This window comes from Lotus japonicus, chromosome 4 (assembly GCF_012489685.1).
Source record: "Lotus japonicus ecotype B-129 chromosome 4, LjGifu_v1.2".
NCBI lineage: Eukaryota > Viridiplantae > Streptophyta > Magnoliopsida > Fabales > Fabaceae > Lotus > Lotus japonicus.
In genome coordinates this window covers 8777157-8796449 of record NC_080044.1, presented here as the reverse complement: position 1 = coordinate 8796449, position 19293 = coordinate 8777157, and the positions used below count along the sequence as shown (strand labels likewise).

Below are 19293 nucleotides of genomic sequence, written 5' to 3'. Positions count from 1 at the left end.
AACCTTCCGTCCCGACCTAGTACTGGTACTAATGAACCAAATGTGGTGAATCTTCCCACTCATCTCGCGCTCAAAGGCATTACAGTGTTCACGAGATACAATTACCCCTGTTTAGGGCTCAATTGCAGGTGCTTTCCGAATTCCATCTGGTAGTTGTATGGATTCCACGGCTGGGCAAAAAGGAGTGAGGAAGGGAAGAGATTCATCATCCTCTTCATGGTGTGGAATATCCGTCAATCCTTGTATGAGTGACTAATGGGGCTTGGCGGACATTGTGGCTAATCATAGGGATTTCCATGCAACTTCCATGCGATTTCCAAGTTAAAGGATACGACCGGACAGGCGGGACAGCTGAGAATGAGCGCATGACATTTGAGTTTCCTTGGCCAACATGCGCAAAAACAACTGTGAGCCTCATTTTCCATGCCTTTTCACTCCATCATTTTTCCTTCCCTCTAAAATCAGCCCATCCAAACAGAGAGCAAGGGAATGTGCTAACATGGCACTCCGAGGAACACTTTCGCACAACCGTGTTTGATGAGACCAAAAATTAAATTTCTGAAATTAACTTTCCCCCCCCCCCCCCACATCTTCTTCCCTCTCACCACCCACAGCACCATTTTTATTCTCCCCTCATTATTCTACTGAAATCAAATTTTGATGATTATTAAATAAAAACTCCTCAGATTCTACTATGCTACATCAATTTAAAGGGCTTAGACTCACAAGAAGGCACACACAGAGGGTCGGCCCAAAGGTAAAGTCATCCAAACAAGGGCTTTAGGCTTCCAAAAACAAATTTATTCTCCAAATTTTTTCTTACTAAGTAAAAAAGGCCTCCAAAATTAAAGTTTGTTATAGTCCTCATTTAAGTAATAAGACATTACTTTAAAATTTGTTTTAGAACTCATTTAGTGTTGGACCAGGCCATGCACACACATGGCTAGTTTAAAATCTATTCCTACTTTAAACTGTCTGTTACAGTCAAAACACCACTGGACTACATTAGATCAGCAATTGAGAACGAGTACCCAAGGATTACATGTACCAACAATGACACATACTTTATGTCTTTCAGAAAGGACCAAAAACCAGCAGACACATTACACGTAGCACTAAATAAAATGCAGTCATCTACTAGAAATAATTTCCAACTGTGAGAGTATAATATAAAACCATTAAAGTGGCCCTTACCCAACAGCTTAAGCTTTTGGGATTAAGTGGTTGTCTGACGTGGTATCAGAGCCTCTATGACCGAAAGGTCTAGAGTTCGATCCTTGCTCCCCTCACTTTCTAATTAAAAAGTGGAATTTAATTATGCACATGGTAGGTGGGCCTGTGCATTTATCCACGCTTCAAGCCCAAAGGACTCTTGCGTGAGGGGGCGTGTTAGAGTATAATATAAAACCATTAAAGTGGCCCTTACCCAACAGCTTAAGCTTTTGGGATTAAGTGGTTGTCTGACACCAACTACTAACAAACATAAAAATTACAGCTCCTTGGGCATGAGGCTAGTTCTTCTAACATTTCAGCATGCTTTTTTTCAAGATTTAGGTCAGGCATACTGGAAATTGTCATGGTGCGTAACGATGTTGAATTTTGCATAACAAACTTGATAAACCTCATCTCACATTCTTTGCCTGTAAAATTTATAAAATCGAACCTCCTGAGCTGTGAAGAAAAGCATTCAGGAACATCAACATGTGTGTTTAGCCAAATATTATCATCATCATCAGGCCTAGCTATGTTTTCAAAGACAAAAGTTTGAAGCTGCGGGCAACGATTGAGCATATCGATCAACGATTTCCATTGAACATTGAACCCCGAGATGAGCTCCAGATCAATCAAATTGGAGAATATAGGAATGTCTACATCGCAGTACTACAAGAGTCACAAGAGAAATCATCAGATAACATTAAAGAAACCAAACAAATAGCAAACTAAATTCAAACCAACCTTGTCTAAGCGAAGAAACTCTGCATGACAAAAAATTCTCACAGGAATGTGATAATCCATCATCATCACGTGAATAACATCTGCTTTGACCAACTTAGATAAAGTTTTAAAGTTGCTCTTAAATGAAGATGAAGGGCCATCATCAACTTTAAAAGTTACACCCTCAGCTTTCAATGTTTCAAGAATGGGACATCCATTAAGAAGCATCATAAGATGTTGAGGATCTAAAAATCTGGCAGTGTCCAAATGCAGAACTTTGAGTGAAGGAAGTTCAACAGAAAAAGCATCAAAAAATGCAGCAACATCTTTCAACTTGAGGAGAACAAGAGTTTTTATGCTGAAAATGCTGCATGGTAAGATCGGGAATAGGTGCTCTCGACAGGGAATATCAACTTCAAGGGTCTGAACTTGTCGCTCAGCTGCAGCGTTTAACCAGATATTTAGATGGAGATTTGAACAATAACGTCCTTTGAGACGAAGCGTTTTGATGGGTTGGTGAATGCTTCGTCCGAGAATGGCTGCGTATATGAATTGGGTGAAGGAAGAGGGTGATGGTAGAAGATTTCCAGATCTATGCTGGTCGAAGTCGAGAGTGGGGGTTAAAAGCCAGAGTGGTTTCCACTTCTTAGAGAGAAGCCTTGTGGCAAAAGCGTCTTCAGCAGGAAGAAATGAGAGAATGTGAGAGAGAACACCTTCAGGCATGGTGCTAATCCTGTCAACCATTGCTTTGTTTGAGCCGTTTCCGTGAGAACGCTGGTTTGGTCAAGAGGAGTAAAGGGTTATCAACAGGGAAAGGTTTGAGATTTGCATGAAGAGGTTTAACTTGTTAATAAAGAGAAGTGAAAGTTATCCAAGAGGTCAAGCGATGACAGTGGAGAGAAAGATAGCTAGGTAGGGTGCAGAGTGTAGTCACGTCAGAGTTCACTTCACAGTGTCAGACTGTCAGCTTGTCAATTTATAAAAAGATGCACCATGATTCAACAACTACTACAGGGACAGTTCCAGATTGTTTTTTAGTAAAAATGGTGTTCTTATTTAATTTTAAAATTGTTTTAACCTAAATTTTATATTATAAAATAAGGTTTTGTGATTATCATTCAGTCCCGATATATACACACCTTGTACGGTAAACCTCTCCATTTCCACCTTGTACACGTAAGCATCTGTTGATCATTTTCCATGTCAGCTTACAGGTTGGATGAGAGAGGTAAAATCAAGTTGGATGAGAGAGATTGGAAAATTGAAAAGGGGCAAACGAAATTTTGAGTCTAAAATTAGACAACAGCCTCTCTCTCTCATCTTCACCTCTAGGGTTTTCTTGCTCAGCCACCGTCTCCCCCACCATTTTGCTCAGCCACCGTCGCCCCCAATAAAGCAAGTCCCCTCTGCTGGGATCGCTCTTCCACGTTGTCGCTGGGTTCGGTCCTCCCTCGTCCCCACCGCGGCTCGCCCTCACTCTCTCTTTTCCTAGTTCAGAACCACCCTTTCTCCCCCTTGAGAAACAAGGTATGCTGGTGCTTGTTATTGTATCTATTTCCAATCAAAATCAACGTCTGGGTCCTGGTTATTTTCCCCCAAATGCATGTATTTGTTGAAAATTTTGATTTTGGTGGATTGATATGGGTTTAGAGAACCTCCCCTGAATAATTTTGATATGGGTTTAGAGAACTTTAGAGAACCTCCCCTGAATAATTTTGATATGGGTTTAGAGAACCTCCCCTGAATAATTTTTCTGTTGTATTGATTTAGTTTCATTTGGGTGCTGTAAATTTTTCTTTTTATTTCTTCTGGGTATTTTTCTCTGATGTTTTTTTTTGTACCCATGGATTGGATCATTCCTCATTACTTTCTGGATCAATAAGTTTGTGTGCATGATATCCATGCACATCTATCACATGTTTTGTGTCCATTAAGAGGCACTGATTTTGATTCCGCTTGTACAATGCTCCTAGTATTTTCTTCAGAAACCATGTTTGGCACATGTGTTTTATGAGGTTCCTTATGGTGAAGTGAATTGTAAAGTTGATTCTTTGGTTTTTTATTTTGTCATTTGTAGGAAGAGTATGAATGTATTCTGCTTTTGAATATATTGTCCAGCTGTGAACCAAATCTTTGGTTTTTCTGCAACAGGGATCCTCATAGTCAAAGGAAGATGGCGATACTTGCTTTTCTTTGCCATTTAAACTTGTAGAAGGTTGGGTCATACAAGTCTCAATTTGCTGCTGCTCCTCCTCCCACACCAAGCCCAGCTGCAGCCACTCACCCTTTTCTGCAAAATATGGTGAGTTTTGCTTTTGATTGGGTTTTCTCTACCATCCCGCTTCAATTAATTTCTGTTTTGTCCTCATTCAACATTGTTTTGTGTTTCCGTGGAGTTTGTTAGTTTTTAAAATAAGTCTGGTGGTACTTTCTTGTTTTGCTTAAAAGTACACTTATATTTCGCAAAACATGTAACACCAAAATTGAACATGCATTTTTTTTTCCAGATACGTTTTAGGCACACTTGTAAGACAAAGTGGCTTGTTAAGGTGAATAAGCATCCAACAGATGCCCAAAGGTCTCAAATTCAGAGAACCCCGTTTCACTCATTAATGGAAATGCCTGAAAAATTACGTACCAATTGCATATTGTTGTCTAACTTAGCGAGTCGGTGGGTGGAGAACCGTTTCGGTTTTAAAATACAAGATAATGTAGTGCCTTTTACTCCACTAGATGTATGTTTGTCACTAGGATTGCGTGTAGTTGGACTAAATGTGAATTACAATGAAGATGAAGATGTTGAATGTCATACCAAAGGTTTATTTAAGGGGGAAGAAATAACAGTTAAGACAATAGTTAAGCAACTAAGGAGGCATAAAAGTGATGACAAGGTTGATGACTTTTGTAGGCTATATATCCTTCTTGGGTTTGCAATGTTTTATTTCCCGCATAGTTCAACTAGTTGTTTGTTGCGAATGTTAGATAATCTAAATTCATTGCAAGAATATAGTTGGGGTGTTGCTGTTTATGATACCTTGGTTCTAAGCTTGAGTTGTTGTGCAAAATGCTTGAATAAGTCAAAGAATAAATCAGTTGTGAGGATAACCGGTTGTGCAGCCATAATACAGGTACTTTGTAGTATGTTTATTATTATTGCTAAAATTTGCTATGGTTGTTTAAAATATTTTATTTGCATTTCTTCATTTAACTAAATGATTTTCTGGTGCTGATATAGATTTGGGCTTTGGAGCACATGTTCTTGCGTGGAAGACCTATATGTACTGGAAAAAGATCATGATGAATGCCACATTGAGGAACAAAATCTGCAAGTAAGATCCAACATATACACGCGTCTTAAGGATGAACCAAGAAAGCGCATTGAAAGTGCAGTAACTAGATCACCTTGGACTACATATCAGAGGAGACACAACAAGGGCAAGGAGGTTAAAGCTGGAAACTTGTAACAGTTTTTGTTATGTTATTTTTTGAAGAGAATGGGTCATGTTTTAAGTAGAAAATCTTTGTTAATTAATGGGGTAGCTTTGATGTACTATGTAGATGCACCATCTATGGTGGTTTTGTTATGTCCATTGAGAATATGAGTCCTAAACTCCTAATCCTATTCATGTGTTTTAGACATATATTTATAGCCTTTATTAAGAGCAACTACCCGCAAAGTCAAACATTACTACCCAAGTATATGTAATTACAATAATGTGATACTTTGTTATGTGTCACTGAGATTACAGGCTCTTAATCTACTTCAAAATTAAAAACATCGTTATCTATCATAATTTATTTATATCTGATTTGGTAACCAATTGTACACAGATATACCCATGTTTTGAACCTGAACTACCCATCCACTTACCGTCAATTTCAGATTAATCTTATCCACTTAGTTGATTCAAATACCAATTTGTGGAACAACTATATTTCATTAGACAATGTTTAACAATGGTTTCAAAATATTCATCCCAGTTTTGGACCAAAAACTATTGGAAGTGGCCTTATTTGAAAGCAACAAACCACGAAGTTAGACTATACTACCCAAGTATATGTAATAACTATAATTTGATACTTTGTTATGTGCCTATGAGATTACGGACTCTTAATCTACTTCAAAATTAAAAACATCGTTATCTTTCATAATTTATTTATATCTGATTTGGTAACCAATTGTACAAAGATATACCCATGTTTTGAACCTGAACTACCCATCCATTTACAGTCAATTTCAGATTAACCTTATCCACTTAGTTGACTCAAATACCAATTTGTGAGACAATTATATTTCATTAGACAAAGTTTAACAATGGTTTCAAAATATTCATCTCAGTTTTGGACCAAAAACTATTGGAAGTGACCTTATTTGAAAGCAACTAACCACGAAGTTAGACTATACTACCCAAATATATGTAATAACTATAATTTGATACTTTGTTATGTGCCTTTGAGATTAAAGGTTCTTAATCAACATCAAAATTAAAAACATGGTTATCTCTAAAATTGATTTATATATGATATGGTGACCAATCATACACATATATACCTATCTTTTATACAGCAACTACCCATGCAGTTACAGTCAATTCAGATTAACCTTATCAACTTAATTGACTCAAATACCAATTTGAGGGACAACTAAATGCTAATGAGACAAAGTTTAAGAATGGTCTCAAAATATTGATCCAAGTTTAGGACCAAAGACTTCTAAATATAGCCGTATTTGAAAGCAACTACCCACGAAGTTATACGATACTACCCAAGTATGTGTAATTGTTATAATGTTATGTTCCACTGAGATTAAAGGATCTTAATCTACTTTAAAATTAAAACATGTTATCTTTCTTAATTTATTTAGATCTGATATTGAAAACAATTGTACAAAGATATACCCATGTTTTGAACATGAACTACCCATCCATTTACAGTCCATTTGAGATTAACCTTACCCACTTAGTTAACTCAAATACCAATTTGTGGGACAACTATATTTCATTGGTCAAAGTTTAACAATGGTTTCAAAATATTCATCCAAGTTTTGGACCAAAACCTATTGAAAGTAGCCGTATTTGAAAACAACTACCCTCGAAGTTATACGATACTACCCAAGTATATGTAATAACTATAATTTGATACTTTTGTTATGTGCCTCTGAGATTAAAGGTTCTTAATCTACATCAAAATAAAAAAACGTGGTTATCTCTCAAATTGATTTATATATGACATGGTGACCAATCATACACATATATACCTATCTTTTATACAGCAACTACCCATGCAGTTACAGTCAATTCAGATTATACTTAGCGACTTAATTGACTCAAATACCAATTTGTGGGACAGCTAAATGTTAATTAGACAAAGTTTAACAATGGTCTCAAAATATTCATCCAAGTTTAGGACCAAAGACTGCTGAAAATAGCCGTATTTGAAAGCAACTACCCACGAAGTTAGACGATACTACCCAAGTATATGTAACAACTATAATTTGATCATGTTATGTGCACAATGAGTACCCAAATCTATCAACTGACACCAAAATCTGAAAATGAACAACATAAAACATATATATGTATACATATATATATATATATATATATATATATATGGGCATCAAGCCTCAACATTTGATTTCATTGTCATGTACAAAGTGGCCAAACTGTTAGTCCTTGAATATAACCCTATACGTTTGTAGTTAATACAAAACATTGCCATTTCCCTTGCCAAAAAATTTCTATATATATTATACCTTACACATGAAATATACAAAAAAAACATTGATGGTTATGTGGAACTTAAAGATCACACATTCTTTATATTGCTGTACATTCTTCAGTCTTTGATTCTACTGGTTAGCTTGCCAAAAAAGATACTATATAAACACCATAACTTATGCTGCCAACCTGCACTTGAGACATCAAAGAAATAATAAATATTACACCACATATATTTTATGTCAATGTACTATTAAATGAGGATTTTCCACCCGACTTACATGTTATGCGTTATAACTCGCACTAACAACAATATACCAGATATAATTATTTCTTCCTCTAGGTACAAGCACCATTTGAACGGGGTAGCCTCAATTCGTTGACTTATCAATTGGGTCAAACGCTTATCTGCTTTCGGGTCTCTCAACTGGTTATTGGCTCTTAATATGTAGCGGGTTCCACACTTATTCCTTAGGCGTACCTAAAATGACCAACATCAACAATTTAAAAAACAGAACAACATTAGTGACATTAGATATCAAAACGTCCACCATGATTTCATACCTTATGCTCGCCTTGTGACTTTGAACGCTTCATGATAACAACACACTAAGGTCAAAGCTCTCACTTGAGGGGTTGGAAGGGAATACTAATTCAATGTGCAACCTATAAAATCATAACATGATTATGTGTAAAATACAAATACAATGTGTATTCACATAATGCCATAAAAAGTTTGGTCCTTTATCCTAACTCCAAATTATCACATTATAGTTATTACATATACTTGGGTAGTAATGTCCGACTTTGCGGGTAGTTGCTTTTAAGTAAGGTTGTTTTTAATAGACTTTGGACCTAAACTTAGATGAATATTTTGAGACCATTCTTAAACTTTGTCTAATTAAAATTTGGTTGTCCCACAAATTGGTATTTGAGTCAATTAAGTGGATAAGGTTGATCTGAATTGACTGTAAATGGATGGGTAGTTCATGTTTAAAACATGGGCATGTCAGTAAACATCTGGTCACCATTTCAGATATAAATCAATTATGAAAGATGCACTATCTGGTTTCGAAATTAAAGACTAATTGAGGAAACAAGAGAAGATTTTTTCTTCAGGAAAATAAATTTAGGAAACTAAATTCTTATCGCTAAAGTGCTAAAGTCTGAACAATGCTTTCATGTTCCCTTCCTAAGTGTTGCAAGTTTCATCCATGACAAACACAAAAAATGATTTGTTCATCACAAGTCCAGGTGTGTAGGTAATACATATATTTTCTTGTATGATATCTAGACTGGGCGAGCCTCTAGAGGGGCAACGCCCAGCATGTAGCCCGCCCTAAGGTGGGGCCCTGGCCTTAAATTGGGCCTTGATCTCGGAGGCCCAATTGGCCCAATAGGTAGTACCCAAGCTCTATAAATATGAGGTAGTTATCAATTGTAAAGGACTTTTTGCTCATTTTATGAAATCACGCATGAAATTCAGCATTCTCTCTCTCATTCTCATGCTCTCTCTAGCACAATTCTCCATTCTCTAGGCACTATACCTTTCTTCAATGTTCATTGCTAGAACATTTGGCGCCGTCTGTGGGGACTGTAAACTTTCTACTCCCATTCACGTGGATTGATTGTGCTAGGAAGTTATCTCTGATTGGGATTAGTCAATTCTCTGGTCTTCTGATTTTGATTCTGTAACCGGTGTTCGTTTTCCGATCGAGTTTGCATTGTTCCTGGCTTGGATGGAGACTCGACGCAGGAGGCAGCATCATTCACCAGTGCGACAGCGAATTTCGCCGCCTCGGCGGCCTCATCGTGTGATCCTGGATTCTCCGGTACGAACGGCGGGAGTACAACCGCCTTCTCCTCCTCCCTCACCACCACCTCCTCCATCGCCTTCACAGGTTGGATCTCTGGAGCGCTCACCAGAGAATTCACCTGCTCCGAAGCAACAACCGGCGGTGACACAGGAGCAATGGCGTCATTTGATGCGCAGCATTGGCAACATCCAGCAGCGGAATGAGCATCTACAGGCTCAGTTGGATTTCTACCGTCGCGAGCAGCGGGATGATGGAAGCAGAGAAGCAGATTCCGTGGCTGAGTTCCGTCCATTCTCGGAGGATGTGGAGAGTGTGGCGATTCCGGATAATATGAAAACGTTGGTTCTGGATTCTTACAGCGGAGATTCCGATCCGAAGGATCATCTTCTCATGAAAGGTCCCTAAACTTTGTTGCTGGTATCACCTGTCAGGCGATGGCGTTTGGTTTCTTCAGTGGCGAGGCCTTTCGCGCTTTCCCTTATTTCAAAACCCTTTCAAATCCCTAACTGCCCCACGTGACTGCCCCACGTGATGTGTCAGTTACATCAATTTCCCTCTTTCTCCGGAACCGTCACTTCACTTTTCATAACCGTCCCATCGTGCGCAGTAACTCCCCATTACACGCGACCCACCTCCCCATTACATCCCTTTGGGCCTTCATGTTCGTGCGGTTAAATCAGTACGTGGTTTGGACCATCATCGAGATCTGGAGGAAGCATTTGGCGAGATAAGGAAGCACAATATGCGCCTCAACCCGGAGAAATGCTCTTTTGGTGTTCAGGGTGGCAAATTTCTGGGATTCATGATCACATCCAGAGGAATAGAGATAAACCCAGACAAATGCAAGGCGATTCAGCAGATGAAAAGTCCCTCTAATGTGAAAGAAGTCCAACGTTTAACCGGGCGAATAGCAGCTCTATCTCGGTTTCTCCCTAAGTCTGGCGATAGATCTTTCCCATTTTTCAAGTGTCTTCGAAAAAATGCTGCATTCGAATGGACAGCGGAGTGTGAGGAAGCTTTTGTTCGCCTCAAAGAACTCCTGTCATCACCGCCGATCTTGTCAAAACCAATGCAGGGGCACCCGCTGCACTTGTATTTTGCTGTGAGTGATAGTGCTCTGAGTTCTGTGATATTGCAGGAAGTGGATGGCGAACATCGAGTTATTTATTTCGTTAGCCACACACTCCAGGGCGCAGAGGTCAGATACCAGAAAATCGAGAAGGCAGCATTGGCGGTCCTCGTCACCGCCCGGCGGTTAAGACCTTACTTTCAGAGTTTTCCAGTAAGGGTGCGAACGGATTTACCCCTGAGACAATTGTTACAAAAACCGGATTTGTCAGGCAGATTGGTCGCCTGGTCGGTTGAATTGTCCGAATATGGGTTGCAATATGATAAACGAGGCAAGGTTGGCGCACAGTCGCTGGCTGATTTTGTGGTCGAGTTGACTCCAGATCGGTTTGAAAGAGTGGACACTCAGTGGACTCTCTTCGTAGATGGATCCTCCAATAGCAGCGGCAGTGGCGCGGGAGTAACGTTGGAAGGACCGGGAGAACTAGTATTGGAGCAATCGCTGAAATTCGAGTTCAAAGCAACGAACAATCAGGCAGAATATGAAGCTCTCATCGCCGGATTGAAGTTGGCGCGGGAAGTGAAGACCGGGAGCTTGTTGATAAGAACGGACTCACAATTGGTGGAGAATCAGGTGAAGGGAACTTTCCAGGTCAAGGATCCCAACCTGATCAAGTACCTTGAGCGCGTGCGATATTTGATGACACTTTTTCAAGAGGTTGTGGTAGAGTATGTTCCTCGGGCAGAAAACCAGCGGGCGGACGCGTTGGCCAAATTGGCGAGCACACGGAAGCCCGGCAACAACAGAAGTGTGATTCAAGAAACGCTGGCGTGCCCCAGCATTGAAGGCGAGCTCATGGCATGCGTGGACAGGGGTGCGACGTGGATGGGACCTATATTGTCCATCTTGGCGGGGGACCCAGCGGAAGTGGAGCAATGCACGAAGGAACAACGGCGAGAGGCGAGCCACTATACTCTCATCGACGGACATTTGTATCGCCGTGGTTTTTCGACGTCATTGTTAAAATGCGTACCGCCGGAAAAATACGAGGCGATCATGTCTGAGGTGCACGAGGGAGTGTGCGCAAGCCACATTGGGGGGAGATCTTTGGCTTGCAAGGTGTTGAGGGCGGGATTCTACTGGCCCACCCTCAGGAAAGATTGCATGGACTTTGTGAAAAAATGCAAAAAATGTCAAGTGTTTGCTGATTTATCTAAGGCACCGCCAAAAGAGCTGGTCACGATGAGCGCCCCATGGCCCTTCGCCATGTGGGGGGTGGATCTAGTAGGGCCTTTTCCGATTGCCAGGTCGCAAATGAAGTTTATATTGGTAGCGGTGGATTACTTCACTAAATGGATTGAAACCGAACCCCTGGCCAAAATAACCTCTGCGAAGATAGTCAACTTCTACTGGAAGCGAATTGTTTGCAGGTTCGGGATCCCAAGGGCGATCGTATCCGACAACGGGACCCAGTTTTCAAGCAACCAAACTAGAGAATTTTGCAGGGAAATGGGCATACAGATGAGGTTCGCTTCTGTGGAGCATCCACAAGCGAACGGGCAGGTGGAATCCGCAAACAGGGTGATTTTGCGTGGGTTAAGGCGACGGCTCAAGGAGGCTAAAGGAGCCTGGCTGGAGGAACTTCCGGTGGTGCTATGGTCATACAACACCACTGTGCAATCCACTACAAGAGAAACCCCCTTTAGAATGACCTATGGGGTTGATGCTATGTTGTCAGTGGAGATTGACAACTTCACATGGCGAACCCAGCCAGATTTTGAAGGGGAGAATCAAGCCAATATGGCGGCGGAGTTGGACCTTCTGTCGGAAACACGTGACGAGGCGCACATCTGGGAAACAGCGATGAAGCAGCGCGTGGCGGCAAAGTTCAACAGCAGGGTTCGCGTCCGAGATATGCAGGTCGGCGACCTGGTCCTCAAGTGGCGATCGGGGGCCCCGGGAAACAAGCTTACTCCTAACTGGGAAGGGCCCTACCGCATTATTAAAGTCCTTGGTAATGAGGCCTATCACTTAGAAGGGCTTGATGGAAGGCGGCTACCTCGGTCGTTCAATGGTTTGAGCTTGCGCTACTATTATAGTTGATCGCAGCCGAGAAAGCGAACAAGGCGGAGTCGCCGGAGCCAGATATCTTTAAAATTTTCTGAAAAGTGTTTTCAAATTCTCCAATGTATTGCAATAACAAAGCGTGCTCTTTTTCTCCGAAAGGAGTTTTTTAATGAGGCGCTCCATCAATAAAATAAAACGAAAATTCACGAAATTCGTGTCCAAAAATTCCAGGGATTCCCTGACGATCGGAATTGCCGATCGACTTAAAGAATTACGGCGATTACTAAGTGGGGCAAGCTTGATCCCCAAAGGGGCCTGCTGGAACCCTGATGGTGGCGGCGATTCCACAAATGGCCTTTGACGCCTGGGAATCACCCCCCGGAAAGTCTGATGTGATCGCCGGTCCCGTAAACGATGTGCTGGGTAAGTCTTGCCAGAATACGACGAGCACCGTTAACTAGGCAAAAGTCTTGGGACCCCCAAATGGCCATTGGGACCTAAGCATTGTAAGCCTCGAGCGGGCAAAGCCCCGGGCGAAGCCCTTGAGAATGGAGGCCATTTATCCCTTTGTGGAAAATGTTAAAGTCTTGGTGGGGAAATACCAAGCAACAAGTCCTAGTTAAAATTAACGCACAGAATCGTTAGGCGTAATTCAATCACATGACGCGTGAAAAAATGGCGCAAGATATAAGGTCGGCGGATGAATATTTGGCGAAAGCATTCCAACATTGTTTACAAAATATCTAACGGCGATATAAAAGCTATGGCGAAAGGTTACTTATATATATGAATGGCGGAAAAGTGCATTACAAGAGGGCGGAAAAGGCTAAGTGACATCAAAATTACATTATTCATTGATTACATTATTCATTGTTTCTGTCTTTTTCTCCTACTTCTTCTTCTTCTTCTTCTTCTTCAGTCGCCATCCAGAGGTGTTGGTCAATCAGGGGAGGATCGTCAGGACCAACCAGTCCTTCAGCGGTTATCTCTTTCATCACTCCCATAGCGCTGAAATCAAAGTTCGGGTACAAATGTTGGGCTTGATCTTTGGCAAGGTAGAAGCCGCTCTCGCGATTGTCAAGGGCAATGTCAGCGGCTTGTTCCCTCGCCTCAGTGGCTTTGGCTTTCTCCGTCGCCAGCTCGTCCTCTAGCCCTTTGATCTTTGCCAGTTGGGAGGCAATCTCAGCATCTTTTGTGGCGAGGGCCTCAGCATGAGCTTCGGTCGCTTTCTTGATCTCCTCGGACGTGGCCTGCGTCACCGCCTCCATATCAGACTTCGCCAAGGCCAAGGACTCAGCAGATTTTTTCTCTTGCTCCGCCAGCGTTTTTCTCACTAACTCCAGCTCAGCGCGCAATGTGGCGAGTTCTGACTCCTTCGCAACCAGCACCTCGCCTCTGGCGATCAGGTCCTTCTCAGCTTGCTCTTTTTCCTTCTTGCAAGCTTGAAGACTTGCGTCAAGATCATCCGCTTCTTCCTTCATCAGCGCCAGCTGATCCTCCAGTTCGCCGATTTTAATTCCCGCCGTGCCAATCAACTTGTCGGCATGGACCTTGTCTTTTCCAGCCTGCGTCGCCAGTTTGTCGAAGCGCCTTTCCCAAGCAGCGGCGGCTTCTTGGTGCTGAGCACTCTCGGCCTTCAACCGCTCAGCTTCAACGGCGGTGGAGTTGAATTTCTCAAACGCGTGGGCGAAAATGCACCCAGCACGTAAAAGACTGGCAAGGGTTTCCTCCTTAGTCTCGTTGATGCCTCGGCTCAGCACTTCTTTTTCTATGGCGTCGCGGTTGAGGCCAGTGAGCAGGAATTCTGAGGGTTCGATGGCGTTGGGGAGCATATTGTAATAGCTTGAAGAACCGCCCTCGGGAGCAGGAGCTTGCTCAATCCGGGCTGCTTCAGAGGTAATGGCGGCGCCAGGGCAGGATCTTTCCTCTTGATGAGGCGGGGAAGGCATGGAGCCCCCATCATTTGTTGGGGGTGGGCTAGGAGGTGCGTCCTGGCGGGTGGGAGATTTCGGGGTTTCATCTTCTTTTTCTTTCTCCCCAGCAGGAGTATCGGAAGACGCAACAGCTTTGGTGGCAGCGGGTTTCTCAACAGCTGGAGATTGGGAATTGTTGGTGTTTGTGTCAGCGGTTGGCGGCCGGTCAGCGGAGGTGGCTATGGCACCGGAGGAGGCGATTGTGGCGCCAGCAGTGGACTCGGCGGCGGCAGTGGCAGAAGTAGGAGCCGGGACGGTGGTTGTCTCGGTGGCCGCGGCGACGGAGGCTTCAGTGACATTTTTGCCTTTAGGCGCAGCAGCAGTGGAGGTCTGAGCGCCAGGGTTGGAGGTGCCGGCGCCGGAGGAGGCTTTGACCAATTTTCTCCTCTTGGGAGCTTTGGCGCCCTCAGCTTGGTTCTCGGCACCGCCCCGCTTTTTCACGTCGCCCTCAGTGTTGAACTTTGGGGAAAAGCGAGCCATTCTCCTCTCGCGGGCCTTCAGGAGCTCGGCGTTCGTGAAATTCATATCTTCTGCAACAATAAAAAAACATCAGTGACAACTCAGGAGACGAGAAAAGAAGATGTCGATAAGAAAACCAAGCTATGGACGACCTAGGTATTTGGGAGTCCTTGAGTGGTCAGCGCCCTCAAGGACTGTTGAGCAGTCAAAGATGGGGAGCGGGGCAAGGAGATTCAGAAAAGCTTTGTCGTTGGTGGACAAGGATTCCTCTGAAGGATCAGTAATCCCATTAGGCTTCTCCGTCCAGTAAAGAGGGAAAAGGGCGGTCCCGTCCCTAAGGGTAAAGGCCTCTGGATAGGCAGGGTGAACCGCCACACGAAAGTACTTCCGCGCGAAGGAGGACTTCGCGTTACTTTTGTGGGGATTCAAGCACTTCCGGCCGGCTCGGGCCTTTAAGGAAATCCATCCTCTGTTTTTGATGGACTTGGGGTCAACATCGTAGAGGTAGAAGAAACTGGTGGGAGATGGGGCGATGCCAACCGCGGAGCATATGATTTCAAAGCACCGAATGAAGGCCCAAGCGTTGGGGTGGAGTTGGCAGGGAGCCGTGTTGATGTCGCGGAGGACGGTTTGGACAAAGGGCGAGAAAGGAAGCCTGATTCTTAGCTCGCTAAACATGTATTCATACGCAAAGAAAAAGTGGGATCTCTTTACGTCGCCGTTTGGCTTTTGAAGCCAGGGGCGATCCCCAGGACTGCAAATCCAGATCCTGAGTTTGGCGTTAAACTCATCGTCATTAGACAAACCACCCAGGGAGTTCACGAATTGCACAATGAGATCGCTATCCTGGAAAATGGAAGGTTGGTCTATAGCCTCGTGAGTGGGGGCTCTTTGGACTGGAAGGGGCAGAGTGGCGTAGGTTTTTAGTCGGTAAGGAGGGATCTCCGGGACCTCTAAACGGAGGCCGCCGGCGGCGGTGGAGTCAGGGTCGCTTCCGGAGGAGGAAGAGGAGTGGTTAGGGGAGGTAGGGTTTGAAGCCATTTTTAGAAGACAGCGAAGTGAAAGAAAGGAAAAGATGAGTATGTGTATAATGCAAAGATAAGGACAGTGGGACTCACCGGAGTAGGATGTGAAGAGTGGGTAGCGGAAAGGGTGATAAGCGACGGCTCCAGAACGGAAGTGGGCAGAGGGAGTTTGGTAAGCGATTAGGGAAGTAAAGAGAGGTCTCGGAAAGGGATGATTGTGGGGAAGAAGGGTTTTTATAGGAGAAGGGGGGAAGCTGGAAGGGTGACGCGTGTTGGACGCGTGTGGAAGGTTGGAAGTCATGATGGTTTTGGGAAGGTGGGTCGCGTGTAATGGGGAGTTACTGCGCACGATGGGACGGTTATGAAAAGTGAAGTGACGGTTCCGGAGAAAGAGGGAAATTGATGTAACTGACACATCACGTGGGGCAGTCACGTGGGGCAGTTAGGAATTTGAAAGGGTTTTGAAATAAGGGAAAGCGCGAAAGGCCTCGCCACTGAAGAAACCAAACGCCATCGCCTGACAGGTGATACCAGCAACAAAGTTTAGTCGCTCGACCGGGAATACCGTCGGACCATGGTTGGATGATCAGCACGTGACCAATGCCTGCCACCTTTCCCGCCGGCGAACGATCATGTACCTGCTCCAGTTAATCGCCAGTGCGGAGCGATCGCTCTCGCCGCTTGTGGACTTGTGGACTTGTAGACTTGCCGGCTCGGGTTGCTCGCCAAGTCAGTGGACTAGGTGGCTAAAGATGTTAGTTTCCTTTTGCTCACGCCATGTTGGCGACGTAGTTTACCACACTTTTCTCAAGTCATGTTGACAGCTTAGATCCCAGTGTACAATAGGACACATGTAAAGGCATTTAAAAGACACACTTAGCTCTCATACTTCGAGCTCGGTGTCTTGTGGACTAGTGGACTGGGCGAGCCCCTAGAGGGGCAACGCCCAGCATGTAGCCCGCCCTGAGGCGGGGCCCTGGCCTTAAATTGGGCCTTGATCTCGGAGGCCCAATTGGCCCAATAGGTAGTACCCAAGCTCTATAAATAGGAGGTAGTTATCAATTGTAAAGGACTTTTTGCTCATTTTATGAAATCACGCATGAAATTCAGCATTCTCTCTCTCATTCTCATGCTCTCTCTAGCACAATTCTCCACTCTCTAGGCACTATACCTTTCTTCAATGTTCATTGCTAGAACAATATCCTAAGTGCCAATTCTTCACATGACAAATGCAAAAACAGAGCAAAAAACAAACTAATTAGAGAAGTTGTAACCTTACCTCTGCACAAAGGACTTGCAATGGCACTGGAACCGGCGAGGAGCGTGGTGGTGTGGTGTGACAGTTCCCTGGAAGGAAAGGAGGATTAGGTGCTTACAGAAATATCTTCTTGCTCTAAATCATATTGCACAAATTAGATTCAAACAAATCTAAATCACATTTTTCCAATTTTTTAGTGTCTCTCAAATAAATCTCATACAACATACCCTATCGATAATGATTTACTCATAATTTATGATCTTCTCCTCTCACACAAACACAACTTAATTTCTTATTAACATCTTGAAATTTTTAACGTCTTACATTTTCTTTATGGAACTAAAAAGCTAAATATCCCATTAATTGTTAGAAATCCCTTTTAAGTCACACCACCATTATGTAACACTTCAATTATGGTCTCTCTTCTATGAATCCAATGATTTGGAATCTCTGAGAGCAAGGGATTATTGGTTAACAAACTTTACATGCACAGCTTTGAAATGTTTAATGAAATGGTTTCATCTAAAATGAACAACGGGGTAATGTGTAGCTGCAATAGTTGTTCCAAGAAAAGAAAAATACAAATTGAAGACAAGGATTTTGGAAGGCAATTAGTTTATTTTTCTGTAATTCTCTCTCAGGAGACTAAAAAAAAATGCAGCCTCTAAATTGTAACAAGAACAAAGAAGAAAACAAAAAATATTTGCTTTTGTGGAAATCTTACCTCTGAACAGAAGAGTAGAGAAGAAGAGGTTGGAGCCAGAGGAACTAACGGAACCGCTGGAAGAGGAGCCCGCTGGCGGCGCTAGAGGCAGCAAGGTGGCGGCGACGGAGTGGAGAAGGGAACCGCTGCAGTGGTGCGCGTGTTGCTCGGTGAGGCGACGGAGCGGAGAACGGAACCGCGTGTTGCTCGGTGAGGCGACAGAGTGAACGGAACCGCTGCAGTGGTGCGCGTGTTTGCTCGGTGACGGAGTGGAGAAGAAGGAACGCGAAGGGAAGAGAAGGGAATCGGGTATTGGAGGTGGTGGTGCGGGATTTTGGGGTGAGAGAACCCTAACTTTTTCCAATTTTGTTTTCCCCCCAATTTTCCCTCACTTTCTCATTTTCCAGGCCAAATGACAAGAATTACACGGTGGCAAGCTGATCATGCAGGGTGTGATGTGGCAGAGGTGGAAATGGAGGGGAACACTATTCAAGGTGTGTAGATAACATTTCCTTTATCATTTTAGTTTTAATAAGGTGTAAGTTTCTCACCACCAGCTTTCATCGCCACCAGCTTCCACCATATTGTAGCGCCACCTCTGCTAGTGTAATCGCCACCACCTCCACAACACTTTATTGTTGTCATACCACACTATCGCTACTACAACCTACCAACAACATGATCTTTGTCACCGCCTTCACCACTGCCATTATTGTCGCCTCCACCATTGCCACCACCGCCTCCACTGTTATTGTCACCAATCACCATCACATCCATCACTATCATCAGAACAAAGACCACTAACATCACCGCTACTACCACCGCTACTAGGTAACCTCCACCACTATAACCATCTCCATCGTCGTCGCCACCATTGCTGACGCGGAACCACCACCTTCACCGTCATCACTCGCACTACTGCTTTCACCTCCTTCACTACCACCATCGTCGCTGCCGTTGTCTCCATTAGGTAACATCCACATCTACCATCATTGTCGTCGCTATCACCCAGTGTCATAAATTTATAAATTTAATCATTATGGTGATTATTGCGGATTTACAAAATTGACAACAACTTTTTTAAAAACCGAAATCCAAAAAAACTAAAATTGAGTTTACAAAACTGAAAACTAATTTATGTTTTTAAAATTATCAAAAAATAAAACTAAAAACCACCCCATTTCGAGCCGTAAATTTATAAGCAAATTGTGTTTTGTTCACACTTTTCACCCTATAGTTTAAAGAGAGATAATACCTAAAAAAAAGA

General features: G+C 43.2%; 2 protein-coding genes across 3 annotated transcripts; one reads left to right on the top strand and one right to left on the bottom strand.

The window, feature by feature from the left end:
- Nucleotides 1-1473: 1473 nt before the first annotated feature.
- LOC130712237 (F-box/FBD/LRR-repeat protein At4g26340-like) lies at nucleotides 1474-2679 on the bottom strand. The gene is made up of 2 exons (XM_057562069.1): nucleotides 1957-2679; nucleotides 1474-1881 (listed from the first exon to the last, which is right to left on the bottom strand). Exons 1-2 carry the CDS (start codon nucleotides 2677-2679, stop codon nucleotides 1474-1476), a joined length of 1131 nt encoding a protein of 376 aa, XP_057418052.1.
- A 386-nt stretch (nucleotides 2680-3065) lies between these two features.
- LOC130714574 (uncharacterized) lies at nucleotides 3066-5603 on the top strand. 2 transcript variants are annotated; one of them, XR_009011344.1, is made up of 3 exons: nucleotides 3066-3462; nucleotides 4087-4237; nucleotides 5171-5603. XR_009011344.1 is itself a non-coding variant. In XM_057564480.1 (2 exons), the coding sequence occupies exons 1-2, from the start codon at nucleotides 4425-4427 to the stop codon at nucleotides 5231-5233; spliced, it is 702 nt and encodes a 233-aa protein (XP_057420463.1). In that variant the 5' UTR covers nucleotides 4255-4424; the 3' UTR covers nucleotides 5234-5603. The 2 variants fall into 2 exon arrangements, 1 of the variants encoding a protein (XP_057420463.1); XM_057564480.1 differs by lacking the exons at nucleotides 3066-3462; nucleotides 4087-4237 and adding an exon at nucleotides 4255-5063.
- The last annotated feature ends 13690 nt before the right edge of the window (nucleotides 5604-19293 follow it).